This window comes from Diabrotica virgifera, chromosome 2, assembly GCF_917563875.1.
Source record: "Diabrotica virgifera virgifera chromosome 2, PGI_DIABVI_V3a".
NCBI lineage: Eukaryota > Metazoa > Arthropoda > Insecta > Coleoptera > Chrysomelidae > Diabrotica > Diabrotica virgifera.
In genome coordinates, this window is record NC_065444.1 from 81,456,670 (window position 1) to 81,471,320 (window position 14,651).

The following is a 14,651-nucleotide window of genomic DNA, read 5'->3' on the forward strand; positions in this document are numbered from 1 at the left end:
AAAATAATAAAACATCTATTTTTATATTTCACTTGTCACCGTGATGTATAATTATGTATATCTGAAAGGTAACTAGCATGCGGCTTGATGGCCTTGTTGGTAGAGCATTGGACCAGAGATAAAAAAATCGCGAGATTGCGGGTTCAAATCCCGGACGATTCATACTTTTTTCTTTTTTTTTTTTAATATTTGGCATTGTTAAATTTTGGTTCATTTTTGGTCATTATTGTTAATTTTTTGTATCGTAACTGTTAAGTAGGTATATTTATTGTAGTAAAGAAAAGAGAGACGTTCTCACAAACAATTTATTTTACAACTGACGACCGGTTTTGCTGTCTACAATATTCACAGCATCTTCAGGTCACGGTAAAAGTAAAATTAAATGCTGCAAATAACAAAAAACCAGAGTTTTGTTTTTTGTTTTTTTGTTTTTTGTTTTTTTTTTTGTTTTTTGTTTTTTGTTTTTTGTTTTTTTGTTTTTTGTTTTTTGTTTTTGTTTTTTGTTTTTTGTTTTTTGTTTTTTGTTTTTTGTTTTTTGTTTTTTGTTTTTTGTTTTTTGTTTTTTGTTTTTTGTTTTTTGTTTTTTGTTTTTTGTTTTTTGTTTTTTGTTTTTTGCTTTTTGTTTTTTGTTTTTTGTTTATTGTTTTTTGTTTTTTGTTTTTTGTTTTTTGTTTTTTGTTTTTTGTTTTTTGTTTTTTGTTTTTTGTTTTTTGTTTCTCGTTTTTTGTTTTTTGTTTTTTGTTTTTTGTTTTTTGTTTTTTGTTTTTTGTTTTTTGTTTTTTGTTTTTTGTTTTTTGTTTTTTGTTTTTTGTAGCATTTAATTTTACTTTTACCGTGACCTGAAGATGCTGTGAATATTGTAGAAAGCGAAACCGGTCGTCAGTTTTAAAATAAATTGTTTGTGAGAACGTCTCTCTTTTCTTTACTACAATAGTATGGACTCACACATGCAACCCATTCATTATAGGTATATTTATTTCATTTAAATTATATTATAATAGAAGTAGAACTTCTTACGTGCGTACAAAGTACACACACACATTCTTTTTTGTATAATATTTATTATTTTATTAATTATATTTAATTAATTTATTTTATTTATTTATTTATTTTATTGTTTTAGCAATCCAACTCCGGAGATCGATCCACTTTTGGATAACGTTATCTGGCCACCATCTGAACCAAAATCATTAAGATATCTAAATATTAATGAAACTTTAAGTATGCAAGAAAATCCAAGACAATACAAGGAAGTTAACGAGATTATGGAAAAGTATATGCAACCACCTTTTGTATTATTTGGTTAAATATAAATATTTTTTAAGGCGTTTTTTAATTTTTTTGAAGTTATACTTCTTTAGGCCCGATTGGGAAACTTGATTGAATTTTTATAAAAACAACTGGATGAAGTACGCGGACTCCGACAGTGTGAAGTTAGTTGTTAAATCTCGTTACGTAGGTACGAGATTACGTAGTACTACCTATGTACTACTAAAAGGTTACGTAGGACCTAGGTATCGGTGAAAAAAATATATTGGTGTTTTTAGTAAATATATTTACTTATTTTGATGTGGAATGTGGCCTGTTCATAAATGTTTTTAATGAGTGTAGTGTACCGTGAGTCTATTCGAGCATCCCTTAGGGCTGACAAAAAGGACCCTTAAGTGAAAAGGATCGAAAGCCTTGTGAAAGTCAATAAGTGCCATATATGTAAAGGTACATTATATTCTGTGGTTTTTTCTACCAGTGTTCTGATGGTTTGTAAGTGATCGTTAGTACCAAACCCTTTTCGAAATCCCGCCTGTTCAACCGGTTGATATAAATCAAGTTTTTGTGTTATGCGGTTGGTTATTATTGGTATTAGCAATTTGTATAAGTGTGACAACAAACTTATAGGTCTGTAGTTTCAATATTAGTAGTGTCTCCTTTCTTGTGTAAAAGCATTATTTTGGCATTTTCCCACAGGCTGGGTATTCTTTTCTCTATTAGACACTTATTCAGCAAGACTTCCACAACCTCTACAACAGTGTTGCCTCCAATGAACTGTCAATACGGATGGAATAGGCACAAAGACAACTAATGCAGCCACGATACAAGAGAGAGGTCCTAGAGAGAGACAGACAAGGTGGTGGAAACTTTGACAGGCCGTGTAATTTGAGTTGCCTATATCAACTTAAATCGGGGAAATGGACCTCATATTTTTTTAACTGGGCTGATGGGGCAGTATTTCCAAATTTAACTACTTTTTTGTATTTAAATACGTCAGAACTCTCTTCTTCATTTAAAGAAGTACTGGTTTTAATCTGTCTTTTTGTCATTGTCATTAAGTGATACACAATAAAATGACATATATATCATGGCGCAGTTCTAAAACCTACAAAATAGAATATGCCAAAAGCAAAGACTAAAACCAGTACTTCTTTTAATGAAAAAGAGAGTTCTGACGTATTTAAATACAAATGAAGGGATTTAATGCGGTCAGAATGAGAGCAATAGCCAGGGAAAGAGGGAAGATAATCGCCACCTTTCGTAAACAAACAAATTCATAGTGGTAGACGGTAAATAGTTGAAGGTTGTAGTAATAAATATTTTACATCAAAAGACATGAGAGACTATTTGTAGAGGATTGAAATCTATATTAAAAACAGCTGTTAAAATTGTTCTGCAAATATATTCAAAAATTTTATAAAAAATGTTATTCAGTTTTTAAATTAACATGCCACAGTTAAGTTAGGCCACACACATTGCAACAACGCTTTTTTCGAATTTAATTCTTTATTATAAAGCTTTTTTAAAGAAGTGGCACACGAAAGTTAAAAATATTGAACACAGAGGTGAAACTGATATTAATTCAGCAAATTTATTACTACATATTACAATGCTATTACCCTTAACAGACCTGTTGGAACCGTTTCCTAAAAGTGTTTATGCATTGTGGGAGTTTAGTTACAATAGAATAAATTGTATGTATATACCTACGTAAAATTATTGAAAAAAAAAAGTAACAATAACATAATCAAGGACTTCTTCACTTTATATAAAACACTAATTTAGCATTTAAACAGTTTTAAAACTATTTAACTCCCAAATACTTTAGGAAAGTAGGTATTTGTTTTGATAAATACAAATAACAATTCTGAAAAGTATTTAAACACCAAGTATGGCACTGTGTACTCTATTTATCCCCTAAATACAGAAAAGTGGTTGAATTTTGAAATATGTACTGCCAATCAGCATTAGGCCTTAGCCAAGTTAAAATATAAGTTAAAATATTCAACGAACTGTAAATACTGATTCAATCGGGTCCATTTATATAGGCAACTCAAATTACACGGCCTGTCAAAGTTTCCACCACCTTGTCTGTCTCTCTCTAGGACCTCTCTCTTGTATGTTGGTGTCAATCTTGCTTCACTATTTGAATGGGACATGGCCATTCCATCCGTATTGACAGTTCATTGGTTGCCTCCCATTTTTAACATTTCAGACGTTATACGATCCTCGCCAGGAGCTTTTTTATTTTTAATTTCCTGTAAAGTAAGGCATGTCTAATTTCCGAAGAAGTTATTTTAGGGAGAGTTTCCGAGCCGACGTTTAGAATTATTGTTCTATGGTCTGTTCCGTGGGTCTGTATAGTAGATGTTTAAAGATTCTTGTAGAACGTTTGTATTTCCTTGATTATTTTAGTTTTTTCAGTCACCGTATTCCCCTCTTGGTTTTTAATTTTAGGTATCTTTAGTTAGCTATTGTTTTCGATGGCTTGCAATATTTGCTTTTTTTTTATAAGCCCGTAAGTCTGACCTTATGCTCTTTTTAACTTCATTGTTGATAGCCTTATACTCTGGTAATTCTTTAGATGTTTTTCTTCTTTCTTCCATTAAATCCAGTGTTGTTTGTTTTTCTCCATTTTTCGTTTTTTTTACATCAAAATCAATGAAGAGGAAAAAACCGAAAAAATACGCCTTGGTTAAGGTACTAGACAAGGTGATACTATTTCACCAAAGCTTTTTACCTTAGCATTGGAAAATGTATTCAAACAGCTCTACTGGGACGAAAAAGGTCTAAACATTGACGGTGTACGTTTGAGTCATTTGGGGTTTGCGGACGACATAATATTATTCAGTACAGATATCAAGGAATTTGAGCAAATGATGAAGGAATTAAACCAGCAGTCAAATAAAATAGGTCTCAAAATGAATCTTCAGAAAACAAAAATAATAAGTAATATACAAACTAATCTTGTTATTGACAACGTCAGTCTTGAAAATGTAGACCACTATATATCTTGGACGTACCATTAAAATCGGCAAAGAAAACCAAATAGCCGAAATAGAAAGACGCATACAATTGTCTTGGGTAGCTTTCGGCAAGTTAAGCTTTATCTTGAAGAATAAAGATATACCAATGTGTCTAAAACGTAGAGTTTATGAAAAATGTATCTTGCCTGTAACCACATATGGACTGGAGACAATGGCCTTTACAAAGAAAACCTTAGAGCAGCTCAGTACAACCCAAAGAGCGATGGAGAGGGCCATGCTAGGGATTAGTTTGAGAGATAGAATTCGAAATATCGATTTTCGTGAAAGAACAAAGATTACTGATGTCGCAGAACGTATAGCAAGGCGCAAGTGGCAATGGGTCGGACATGTTGCCCGAGATAATCACGGAAAATGGACACAGAGACTAACAAACTGGAGACAAAGAAAGAACAGGCGAGGAGTAGGCAGACCCCAGAAGAGGTGGGCAGATGGCATCAAACAAGTCGCGGGCAAGCAGTGGATGAGAATTGCCAAAGTAGAAATCGATGGAAGCAAATGGAAGAGGCCTATGTCCAGCAGTGGACGAACACAGGCTGAAGAAGAAGAAGAAGAAGAAGATCTATTTATTATAATTTTTGTGTCCTTGAATTTGTCTTCGTCTGGAATAGGATACTCATTTATAAAGATAATAAGTATTAAATATGGTGGAGAGAAGACTTCAGAGATAAAAAGAAGAGCAATAAAAGAAGCAATACTTACATTATCTTTACATTCTGTCGAAATAATTCATGTTTATGTATCAATAGTATCGTATGGTATCAATTGTTGGCCATAGCACACTGAATTACACCGGTTGTCGCCCGATAATCCTAGTCAAGCAGTGTTGAGCGCGGTTGAGCTTTGGATGTGTTAGGAATGTCTTATGTAGTTGCATTGCCTTACTTTCTTTTTTAATTTTTCGTATTATTTTTAAATTTTTTTGGAAAGTAGTAAGTATTAACATTAGTTTAGTATTTAAATAAAATAAAATAAATTGTTTAAATGAAATAAATATTTATTTCGTTGAAATCATATAATAGAAGTATAATTTCTTACGTGCGTAAAATGTACACACACATTAGAATATGGTTCGCACACATTTTTTTTTGAAGAATGTGGTTTATAGTCATGTTTTTTTTTATAATTTCTGGTATACTTAATAGGCCAGCAAATGCAGTATTTTCGCTCGCAATTTTTTCGACCAGCATGGATTTACTTGAAATTTTCACAGAAGGTGGGAAATAGTCCAAGGATCATTTTCTATATCTTGCCGCTGTACGGCAGCTATCGAAATTGTGTCTCTTAGTACCATAAACCAAATCTTTTTTCTATAGTATTTTTACGACTAATACAAACCGAGAAACGGCATGATAAAGGTTAGCTTTTTTCGTCAAATGCATAATTTGAAATATTCAAATCCAAATAACGGGAAATCTTTGCATTATTCGAGGAAAACTTAAATAATTTTTTTTCAAGGACACAATTAGACCTTTCAAAAAAAAATAATAAAAAATAATTAAAAAAATCAGTGAAAACAACCTCCTAACTAGCCGCCTAATTAAAAATTGGTGTTCACCTTTCTGTAATTCCTTTTATATTTGTATTATCAATACACTCAAGAAGTTTGACCAATTTAAAAGGCCTAATTTTATAAAAATTTAAGTTTAAAGAAAAATAGATTTTTTGCATTTTCGTATTTTTCACCATTTTCTTCAAAATATCTTAGAAAATACTGGAGATATGAAAAAAATTATAGACTACTAAAATGTAGCTTTTTAATAACTAAATAGCTAATTTATAACTTTTTAATTTTTTAATTTTTTAATAACTAATAGGAATGTTATCAAGGTGGTTTTTAAGGGTTGAAATATGATATTATATCCTTTAGCATAAAACAATCATTATAATTATTTAACCAATCAAAACCAAATTTTACCCATATTAAAGTTTACAATGATTGTGTATTATTTTTAGTTTCCACGCCTAAAAATAATCAACGCCCTTAAGCATGATATAGAATATGAAGTACAGGGTGAGATGATCCTAATCTCAGATTTTTATGTAAATCGATGTAAGCCGAAATTATTCTTTTAGGATAAGTCAATTTTTTATATATAGCTCCAACAAGTGTGGTTGTAAGGGTTGAAATATTACGATATTATATCATAAAGCATAAAAAAATCACTATGTAACTAATACGAACTAAATGTTTACAACATTAAAGTTTAAAATGTTATTTTATAATTTTTTACAAATAAGGGTAGTTTTCATCCTTAAAAAACCAAAAGCGTACAACGGCTCTGTACAATAAATATATTATACACGGCTCACTAAAATAATTAGTTACGCCCCTGTACTACTGATTACTTAAAATTCAAGTAGTATTTATGTAACCTTTCTGGAAACTCCAGGTTATTGTTGAGACTCGCATTTGAACCCCTCGCCGGGGCAGATCGTCAAAAGCTTCCTAACGAGAATCATCTCTAATCTATCGACGCTCCCGCTATTCGTAAAAAGGCCGCATTTTACCGGCTTTTTTTTGCTATCGTTTTATACCGCTCAGATAATTCAATCTGCTCAGTATTATCGACGATGATTTATTTAGCGTATTAGTGAGTGCCTTACAAATGAACCAAATGGATTATGGAATTCAATCAGAGCTCTGATGTGACACGTCATCAAGGAATAAAACTGTAAGTACTCTACATGTATGTGAACATAACTTATTAGTCGTGATACTGTATGCATTTTGAACCATATACCTCTCGTAGCAAATATTCTTTGTGCCATTTATGCAGATAATACTTTAAATTACATATGAAAAATCGTTATCTACTCTTAACCAGCTTACCTATGGGAATATACTCTATAACCGTACAATAAGTATAGGTTACTATTGTTAAGGATACTTTACGTATTGCCTAAACATTTCTGTTCCATCGAGCCGTATCATATTAATTATTTATTAATTAAATCCTCAAGGTCCTTCGTATTTGCATATTTTGATAATCTCTATTCTGAGAATAACGGTTTTTCATTTATAGTGTCTTTCTGTTGCATTTGGAAATTTCCAAGCCACGCCGCCCCGGCACAAAAATAAAATATTCCTCTCTTTCTGCACTCAAATTCTCAGTATTTAACCCAGCACGTCTCTACAATAGCTGGTAGGTTGTTAAGCCCGGTCTACACGTGCAATTTCAGAAACTACTTGCTTTGTTCAAATAAAGGAGTCGTTTTGTTTGTATGAAAAAATATTTGCATATATTACATTATTTTATTTTCGTAAATATATTTTTCTGTTTATAGTATACAAAAAGTGTACTCATTTCTTGGCTGATAGTACGGGTGTTATAATTTTAACATTGTTTGTTCAACCTTTTGATTTAAATTAAATTTATAATTTTGAATCCGATTAAGCCTGGTTCACAGGTTACAAAAATTATTAAAAATAATTTTGTTTTCTTGCATAAATTGTAAGTTTTTGCTACATTTAGCTTCGCTTAAGCTCATTTTACACTTCTAGAAAACTATAGAAAATAAATAATTGTTTTTTCCTTCAATTTAATTAATTTAAATACTTGTTAAGGGTGTCTCACACTTGCTGAAAAATACCCATTTTGGAAAATTGCATATATTTTGAAATTTTATAGTTTTGCATTTCATATACTAATCTGCGCTCATACAGGGTGATACTATTAAGCCAATCTCACACTATTAAACGTGTAATATATAATATATTGTACATATTCTCTCATTTTCGCATCGATTTATAGGTTTAGACATTTGCAAATAATCTATCTAATCTCACATTCTCGCAACATGGCTGACCGATCAAAATATAACCGACAGAGGCTCACCGCAAAACTTGATATAACCAAGTTGGCTGATTCGGTTCCCACAACTCTTAATTCTCTAAACAAATATAAAATTCGTGAAATAATTTCACAACTCAAACATTCTTACGGACTTTTCCGCGATGCTCAAAATGTGCTGGAGACGATCCCCGAGGAACCTACCCCCTCTACTGATTCCTCTGTGGTTTTTGATAAATATTTGGATACAATTTCTCTATTGGAAGAAAGGTTAGAGGTCATTGAAAGTTCTAATGTGACTGCTACCCCCTCCCTCCAATTTGACCCTAATTCTTCTCTAACCTCACAGTCTATGGCTAGGCAACGAACAGTAAACCTCCCTCGTATTCAGTTAAAACCATTTAGTGGCTTAGTTACTGAATACAATTCATTCATTGAGACCTTTGATACAATAATAGGATCTGATACTACATTAAGTGATCTGGAAAAACTCATTTACCTCAAAAGTTTTCTAACTTCCGAGCCTTTGACGCTTCTCGAGCATATCCCACTCACAGGTGACAATTACAAAATAGCCCGGGATAACCTGACACAAAGGTACGCCAACTCTAAATCGCTTATCAAAACTCTCATCTCTCAAATTCTTGATGCGCCTCCTATTTCTGGAAACGCAAATCACTCACAATTAAGAAATTTTCATACGGTCATGTCAAATAATTTCAAGGCCCTATTGAACTTGAATAGGCCCCCTTCAGATCTCTTGCATTTACTTCTCATACATATCGCTACTCAGAAACTCGACGCACCTACCATTAGGGCTCTTGAGTTCCAATCCGGTGGTAGCCAAGCTACCCCTGATTTTGTCCATTTTCTAGGGGAAATCGAGACACGCGTTGTTCATCTTGAGAATATTCAATCTCAATCAAAACCAAAATCGACTACTACTTCCAGACACTCTTTACACCTAGCCTCAGACACTTCTACCAGTAACCTTTCGCCTCGCTTAGGTCCTAAGAAATGTTCCTATTGCAACGACTCTCACTCGATCTACTCTTGTCCTCAGTTCAAGCAGTTGAATTCTAAAGAACGTTTTAGTTTTGTCAAACAAAATAAATTTTGTATTAATTGTCTTGGGTCTCACATGCTCGATCAGTGTAAATCCAAATTCTCTTGCATAGTTTGTAAATCTCGTCATCACACGTTGCTCCATTTCGACAAAACGGGTCATAGTAACCCTTCCGCGGCTGTTGGCCAACACAACTCAAATAATCATAATAAAACCGCTATCTCAAATAACTCCCATACACAGGGTAATTCACAACAGGGGCCCTCACATGTTAGAGCTCCTGAAACGGAAGTTAATCTTCAAAATTCGACTCCACATTCAATGGCTCTATCTGCAGCCTCGCTTGATAATCATTTGGTGTTATTAAGCACACTCCAGGTCTATCTTGTCGCTCCTAGCGGCAAGAGGGTCTTCGCAAAGGCACTTTTAGACTCGGCCTCACAGGTTTCATTTATTAGTGCTGACCTCGTAAAGGAACTGTCACTCACCACTAGAGATGGAAAATTACGGATCAATGGAATTAACTCCACCTCATCCTCGTCTCAATCTATTGTAGATACAACAATTTTCGCTGTCGCTAACGACGTTCCTTTTGACATCTCGTGCTCTGTACTCCCAAAGATAACAAATCCGCTTCCTCAAATTTCTATTTCGGCGAGCAAACTAAACATACCCTCAGAGATACCATTAGGTGATCCGATGTTCCATGTAACATCCCCAATTGGTATCCTGCTCGGTGCAGACCTGTATAACGATATCATTCAACCTGAAATAATTCGTTTGGGAAAAGGTCTTCCCGTTCTTCAACGCACTCTACTCGGGTACACGATATCAGGGTCAGTTCCAGACTTTGCTCTTAAGTCGAAAAATACTAAAAAGGCTTTGGAATTTTATTCAAACTCTCTCGTTACTTGTTGTTCTCATAACACTCCTTCCGCCGTAAATGAGCCGGTAGTGTCCAACGAGGAACTATCCGATCATTTACAAAAATTCTGGGAGCTGGAAGAAGCCGCTCCTCAGAACACCGATCTCATTAATGATCACCCCGCTGAAATTAATTTTGTAAAACATGTTAATGTTCTCCCCAATGGACGATATGAGTCCACACTCAATCTCAAACTCCCTATCGAAGATATAGACATGGGAAATTCGTTTCTCTCGGCAAAAAGACGTTTTCTCAGTCTCGAGAAACGTTTTCAACTCAACCCTGATTTATTGGAAAAATATCAGGACATTATATCGGAATATCTCAATAACGGACAAATAATTCAAGTGCCGTTAAAAATGCTAAATGACTCAGGTAAACCTAATTACTTTCTCCCTCACTTTCCCGTTTTCAAATCCAACTCTACTACTTCCACTCGTATAGTTTTCGATCCAAACAATAAATCGTCTACGGGAATCTCCCTCAGTGACGTCATAGACAAAGGTTATGTCGTCCAACATGAACTTTTTGACATTCTCGCTAAGTTTCGTCAGTTTAAATTCGCACTAGTAGGCGACATCAAGGCTATGTTCCTACAAATCGCCATTTGTCCCACTGAAACATTTCTGTTAAATTTTCTCTTTAGGGACAATATTCAGCAGCCTTTACGGTGCTATCAATTTCAAAGATTACCCTTCGGGCTCCCAAGTAGCCCATTTATCGCTCAAAGAGTTATCAAGCACATCGCTGACAACAACAAACATACCCACGAACTTGCTACTAGTGTTCTGCAAGAATCTATCTATATGGATGACCTGATCAGCGGTGCTGACAGTCTTCATGAATTAAGTTGTCTTTTCGAACAATTAACTTCTTTGCTAGAAACCCATGGTTTCCTCCTCCACAAGTGGAACTGCAGTTCTTCAGAATTTCTGTCTCAACACAATTTAAATCCCGTCTCTGAAGTCAGTCTTAACTTCACGGGATCTGATAAAGTCTTAGGCATATTCTGGGATTCAGAACGCGACCACTTTTCGTTTAAAACTCCTATCTTCAAATTGGCTAATGTTGTTACTAAACGTACTATTCTCTCCTACATTGCTACTTTGTATGACCCGCTAGGATGGTTATCCCCTGTCCTTGTGAACGCTAAGCTCTTGATACAGGAAATATGGTCCCAGAAATTGGACTGGGATCAACCCATTGACTCACCCATCATTATGAAAAATTGGCAAAACCTCTTATCGACATTCAAAACTATAGAAGAGGTCAAGGTACCTCGATGCTTACTTTTACAAAAGAAAGTTGTTGATGTTCAATTAATTATTTTCACCGACGCATCGGAAAAAATATACAGCACTTGTGTGTATCTCAAAGCGACATACTCAGACTTTTCTGTATCGTCGCGACTTATCGCTTCTAAAAACAAAATTTCTCCGCTAAAAAATAAACTCACCATCCCCAAATTGGAACTTTGTGGAATAGTGTTGGGAGTCACTCTGGCTCATAGACTTTTTCACATCTTCAAGAAAAATTTGAGTATATCTTCATCTCATCTCTTTGCTGACTCTACAATTGCCTTGTCTTGGATACTTTCTAAAAAACACATTTGGAACATTTTTGTACAAAACAGAATTCAAAAGGTCAATTCCTTGTTGGAAACTTTTCCTTGTGATTTCCATTTCGTCAGAAGTCACGAAAACATCGCTGACCCCGCTTCCAGAGGGATAAATGTCTTTGATAATCCCCAGACCACCGAAGACTGGTTATGCGGACCTAGCTTTATTAGAGACAATCCCATCGATTTTTCTCTTCATCAAATTCCTCATTTTCAGGATGATCTTCCTGAATTAAGGAAGTTAGTTGTCTCAAACATAGCAACAAATCACGAACTCAACGACACCTTTGAAAATCTATTCGCTAAATCTTCTTCTTTTCGTAAAATTCAAAGAATTGTCGCTTATCTTTTTAGATTCATCAGTAATATTAAAAAGAAAATAAATAACTCTCCACGAGATACGGATATATTGACGCCACCCGAAATGGAGATCGCTGATCACGCGATCATCAGGTATATCCAAAGTATCTACTTTAAAAAAGAGATTCTTGAATTGAAAAATGCTAAACTCGTGACCAATAAAGCCATTCGTAAACTCAACCCCTTCCTACAACATAATGATGGGCTGATTCGTGTGGGAGGACGTCTCCGACACGCCCCCATATCGTATAATCAAAAACACCCCATTCTACTTCCTTCTAAATGTCGAGTTGTAGAACTAATCTTGACTCAAGCTCATCATAAGTTATTACATTCAGGCGCGCAAACAGTACTTTCGTATGTCAAAATGAAGTACTGGCCAATTGACGGATTAAGACAGATTAAACGCTTAATTCGTAAGTGTGTAAACTGTTTCCGATTCATGACACCCAATTCTGTTCAACAGATGGCAGATATGCATCCCGATCGTGTACTCCCCACTAGACCCTTCCAAGTCGTCTCAGTGGACTATGGGGGGTTCTTCTTAATTAAGTCCTCACATTTGAGGAAGGCACCGCTTTACAAAGCATACGTAGCCTATTTCATTTGCATGAGCACTAAATGTGTTCATATCGAACTCGTCACAGGATTAAGCGCAGAAGCCTATATTCTTACTCTGAAAAGGTTTATTGCCAGAAGATCCACGCCCAGTATTATTTGGAGCGACAATGCCACAAATTTCCATGGGGCAAAAAATGAAATGCGCGAATTCTATGATTTTTTCTTAAATCAAAATAATTCGGAACAGATTAAGGAATTCTGTACTCAAAACTCCATAACTTTCAAGATGGGTGTTCCCCGCAACCCCCATCAATTCGGCCTCCATGAGGTAGGAATAAAGAGTGTGAAGTATCACCTCTATCGAATTATAGGAAATTCCCACTTCACCTTTGAAGTGTTTAACACAGTATTATGCCAAATCGAGGCTATTCTAAATTCGAGACCCATCACTAGGATGTCGTCTGACGCCAATGACTTCGCTTTCCTATCTCCAGCTCACTTCTTAGTTCAAAGAAGTTTAACCGCGCCCCCTGAACCAAGTGTTTCAGAGATACCTGAAAATAGGTTGAATCTTTTTCAGCGTATTAGTAAAATTCAACAGCAATTTTGGAAATTGTGGAAAAAAGACTATCTTTGCCTCCTGCAGCAAAGAAATAAATGGACCGACCCTACTGACCCTGTCAAGATCGGGGATTTGGTTCTGTTGAAGGAGGATGGTACTCCTCCACTCTTATGGCCAACTGCCAGGGTAATAGATGTATTGCCTGGTAAGGATGGTCTAGTTCGTACTGTCAAGATTCACACTACTCACGGTGATTTTCTTCGTGGTATTACGAAAATCGCTGTGATTCCCCTGGAAGATTAAAATCTATCCCTAGGGGGAAAACTTATCGTTTTCCTCCATTTTATCGTTGTTACCCCTTGTGTATATAAACTCTAATTTCTTCAAACATTTCTTATCGTTGTGCACATCTTTGCCAATCCCCTCTCTTCGAGGTGATATAGGCCATCTCTCTCGCCTGTCGCCCCCGGCAATATGTACAATAAATATATTATACACGGCTCACTAAAATAATTAGTTACGCCCCTGTACTACTGATTACTTAAAATTCAAGTAGTATTTATGTAACCTTTCTGGAAACTCCAGGTTATTGTTGAGACTCGCATTTGAACCCCTCGCCGGGGCAGATCGTCAAAAGCTTCCTAACGAGAATCATCTCTAATCTATCGACGCTCCCGCTATTCGTAAAAAGGCCGCATTTTACCGGCTTTTTTTGCTATCGTTTTATACCGCTCAGATAATTCAATCTGCTCAGTATTATCGACGATGATTTATTTAGCGTATTAGTGAGTGCCTTACAAATGAACCAAATGGATTATGGAATTCAATCAGAGCTCTGATGTGACACGTCATCAAGGAATAAAACTGTAAGTACTCTACATGTATGTGAACATAACTTATTAGTCGTGATACTGTATGCATTTTGAACCATATACCTCTCGTAGCAAATATTCTTTGTGCCATTTATGCAGATAATACTTTAAATTACATATGAAAAATCGTTATCTACTCTTAACCAGCTTACCTATGGGAATATACTCTATAACCGTACAATAAGTATAGGTTACTATTGTTAAGGATACTTTACGTATTGCCTAAACAGGCTCAATATATAAATTGAACTAGAGGGTAAAATGAGCCTTATCACAAATTTTTGTAAAAATCGATGCTGGACGAAAACATTGCGAAGTTTTGCATTTTTTCAGTTTCAGTTCCTGACTATAAGAAATAATTCAATATTTTATTTGTAACGACGTTTATTTTTCGATTTTGACATGTCGCAGTGGAAAACACAAAACCCCACTAAATGAGGAGAAGTAGTGGGGCTACAATTGAGCTGCAATACAATCGACATTATTCATATCAAAATCGAATAATACTTATAAAACAACGAGTTATTACAGATGTAGCCGTTTCTCGTATCCAAGCTTCAAATTCTCTTCAAATTCTTCT

At 34.9% G+C, this 14,651-nt stretch overlaps 1 protein-coding gene across 1 annotated transcript in view; it reads left to right on the forward strand.

Annotated features, from left to right (window-relative positions):
* LOC126879536 (juvenile hormone esterase-like) overlaps positions 1–1,328 on the forward strand; it is a 37,547-nt gene extending 36,219 nt beyond the window's left edge. The window contains exon 10 of the mRNA XM_050642690.1: positions 1,124–1,328. Coding sequence (XP_050498647.1) covers positions 1,124–1,307 — 184 coding nt within the window. The 3' untranslated portion in view covers positions 1,308–1,328. The remainder of the gene's footprint in view (positions 1–1,123) is intronic.
* The last annotated feature ends 13,323 nt before the right edge of the window (positions 1,329–14,651 follow it).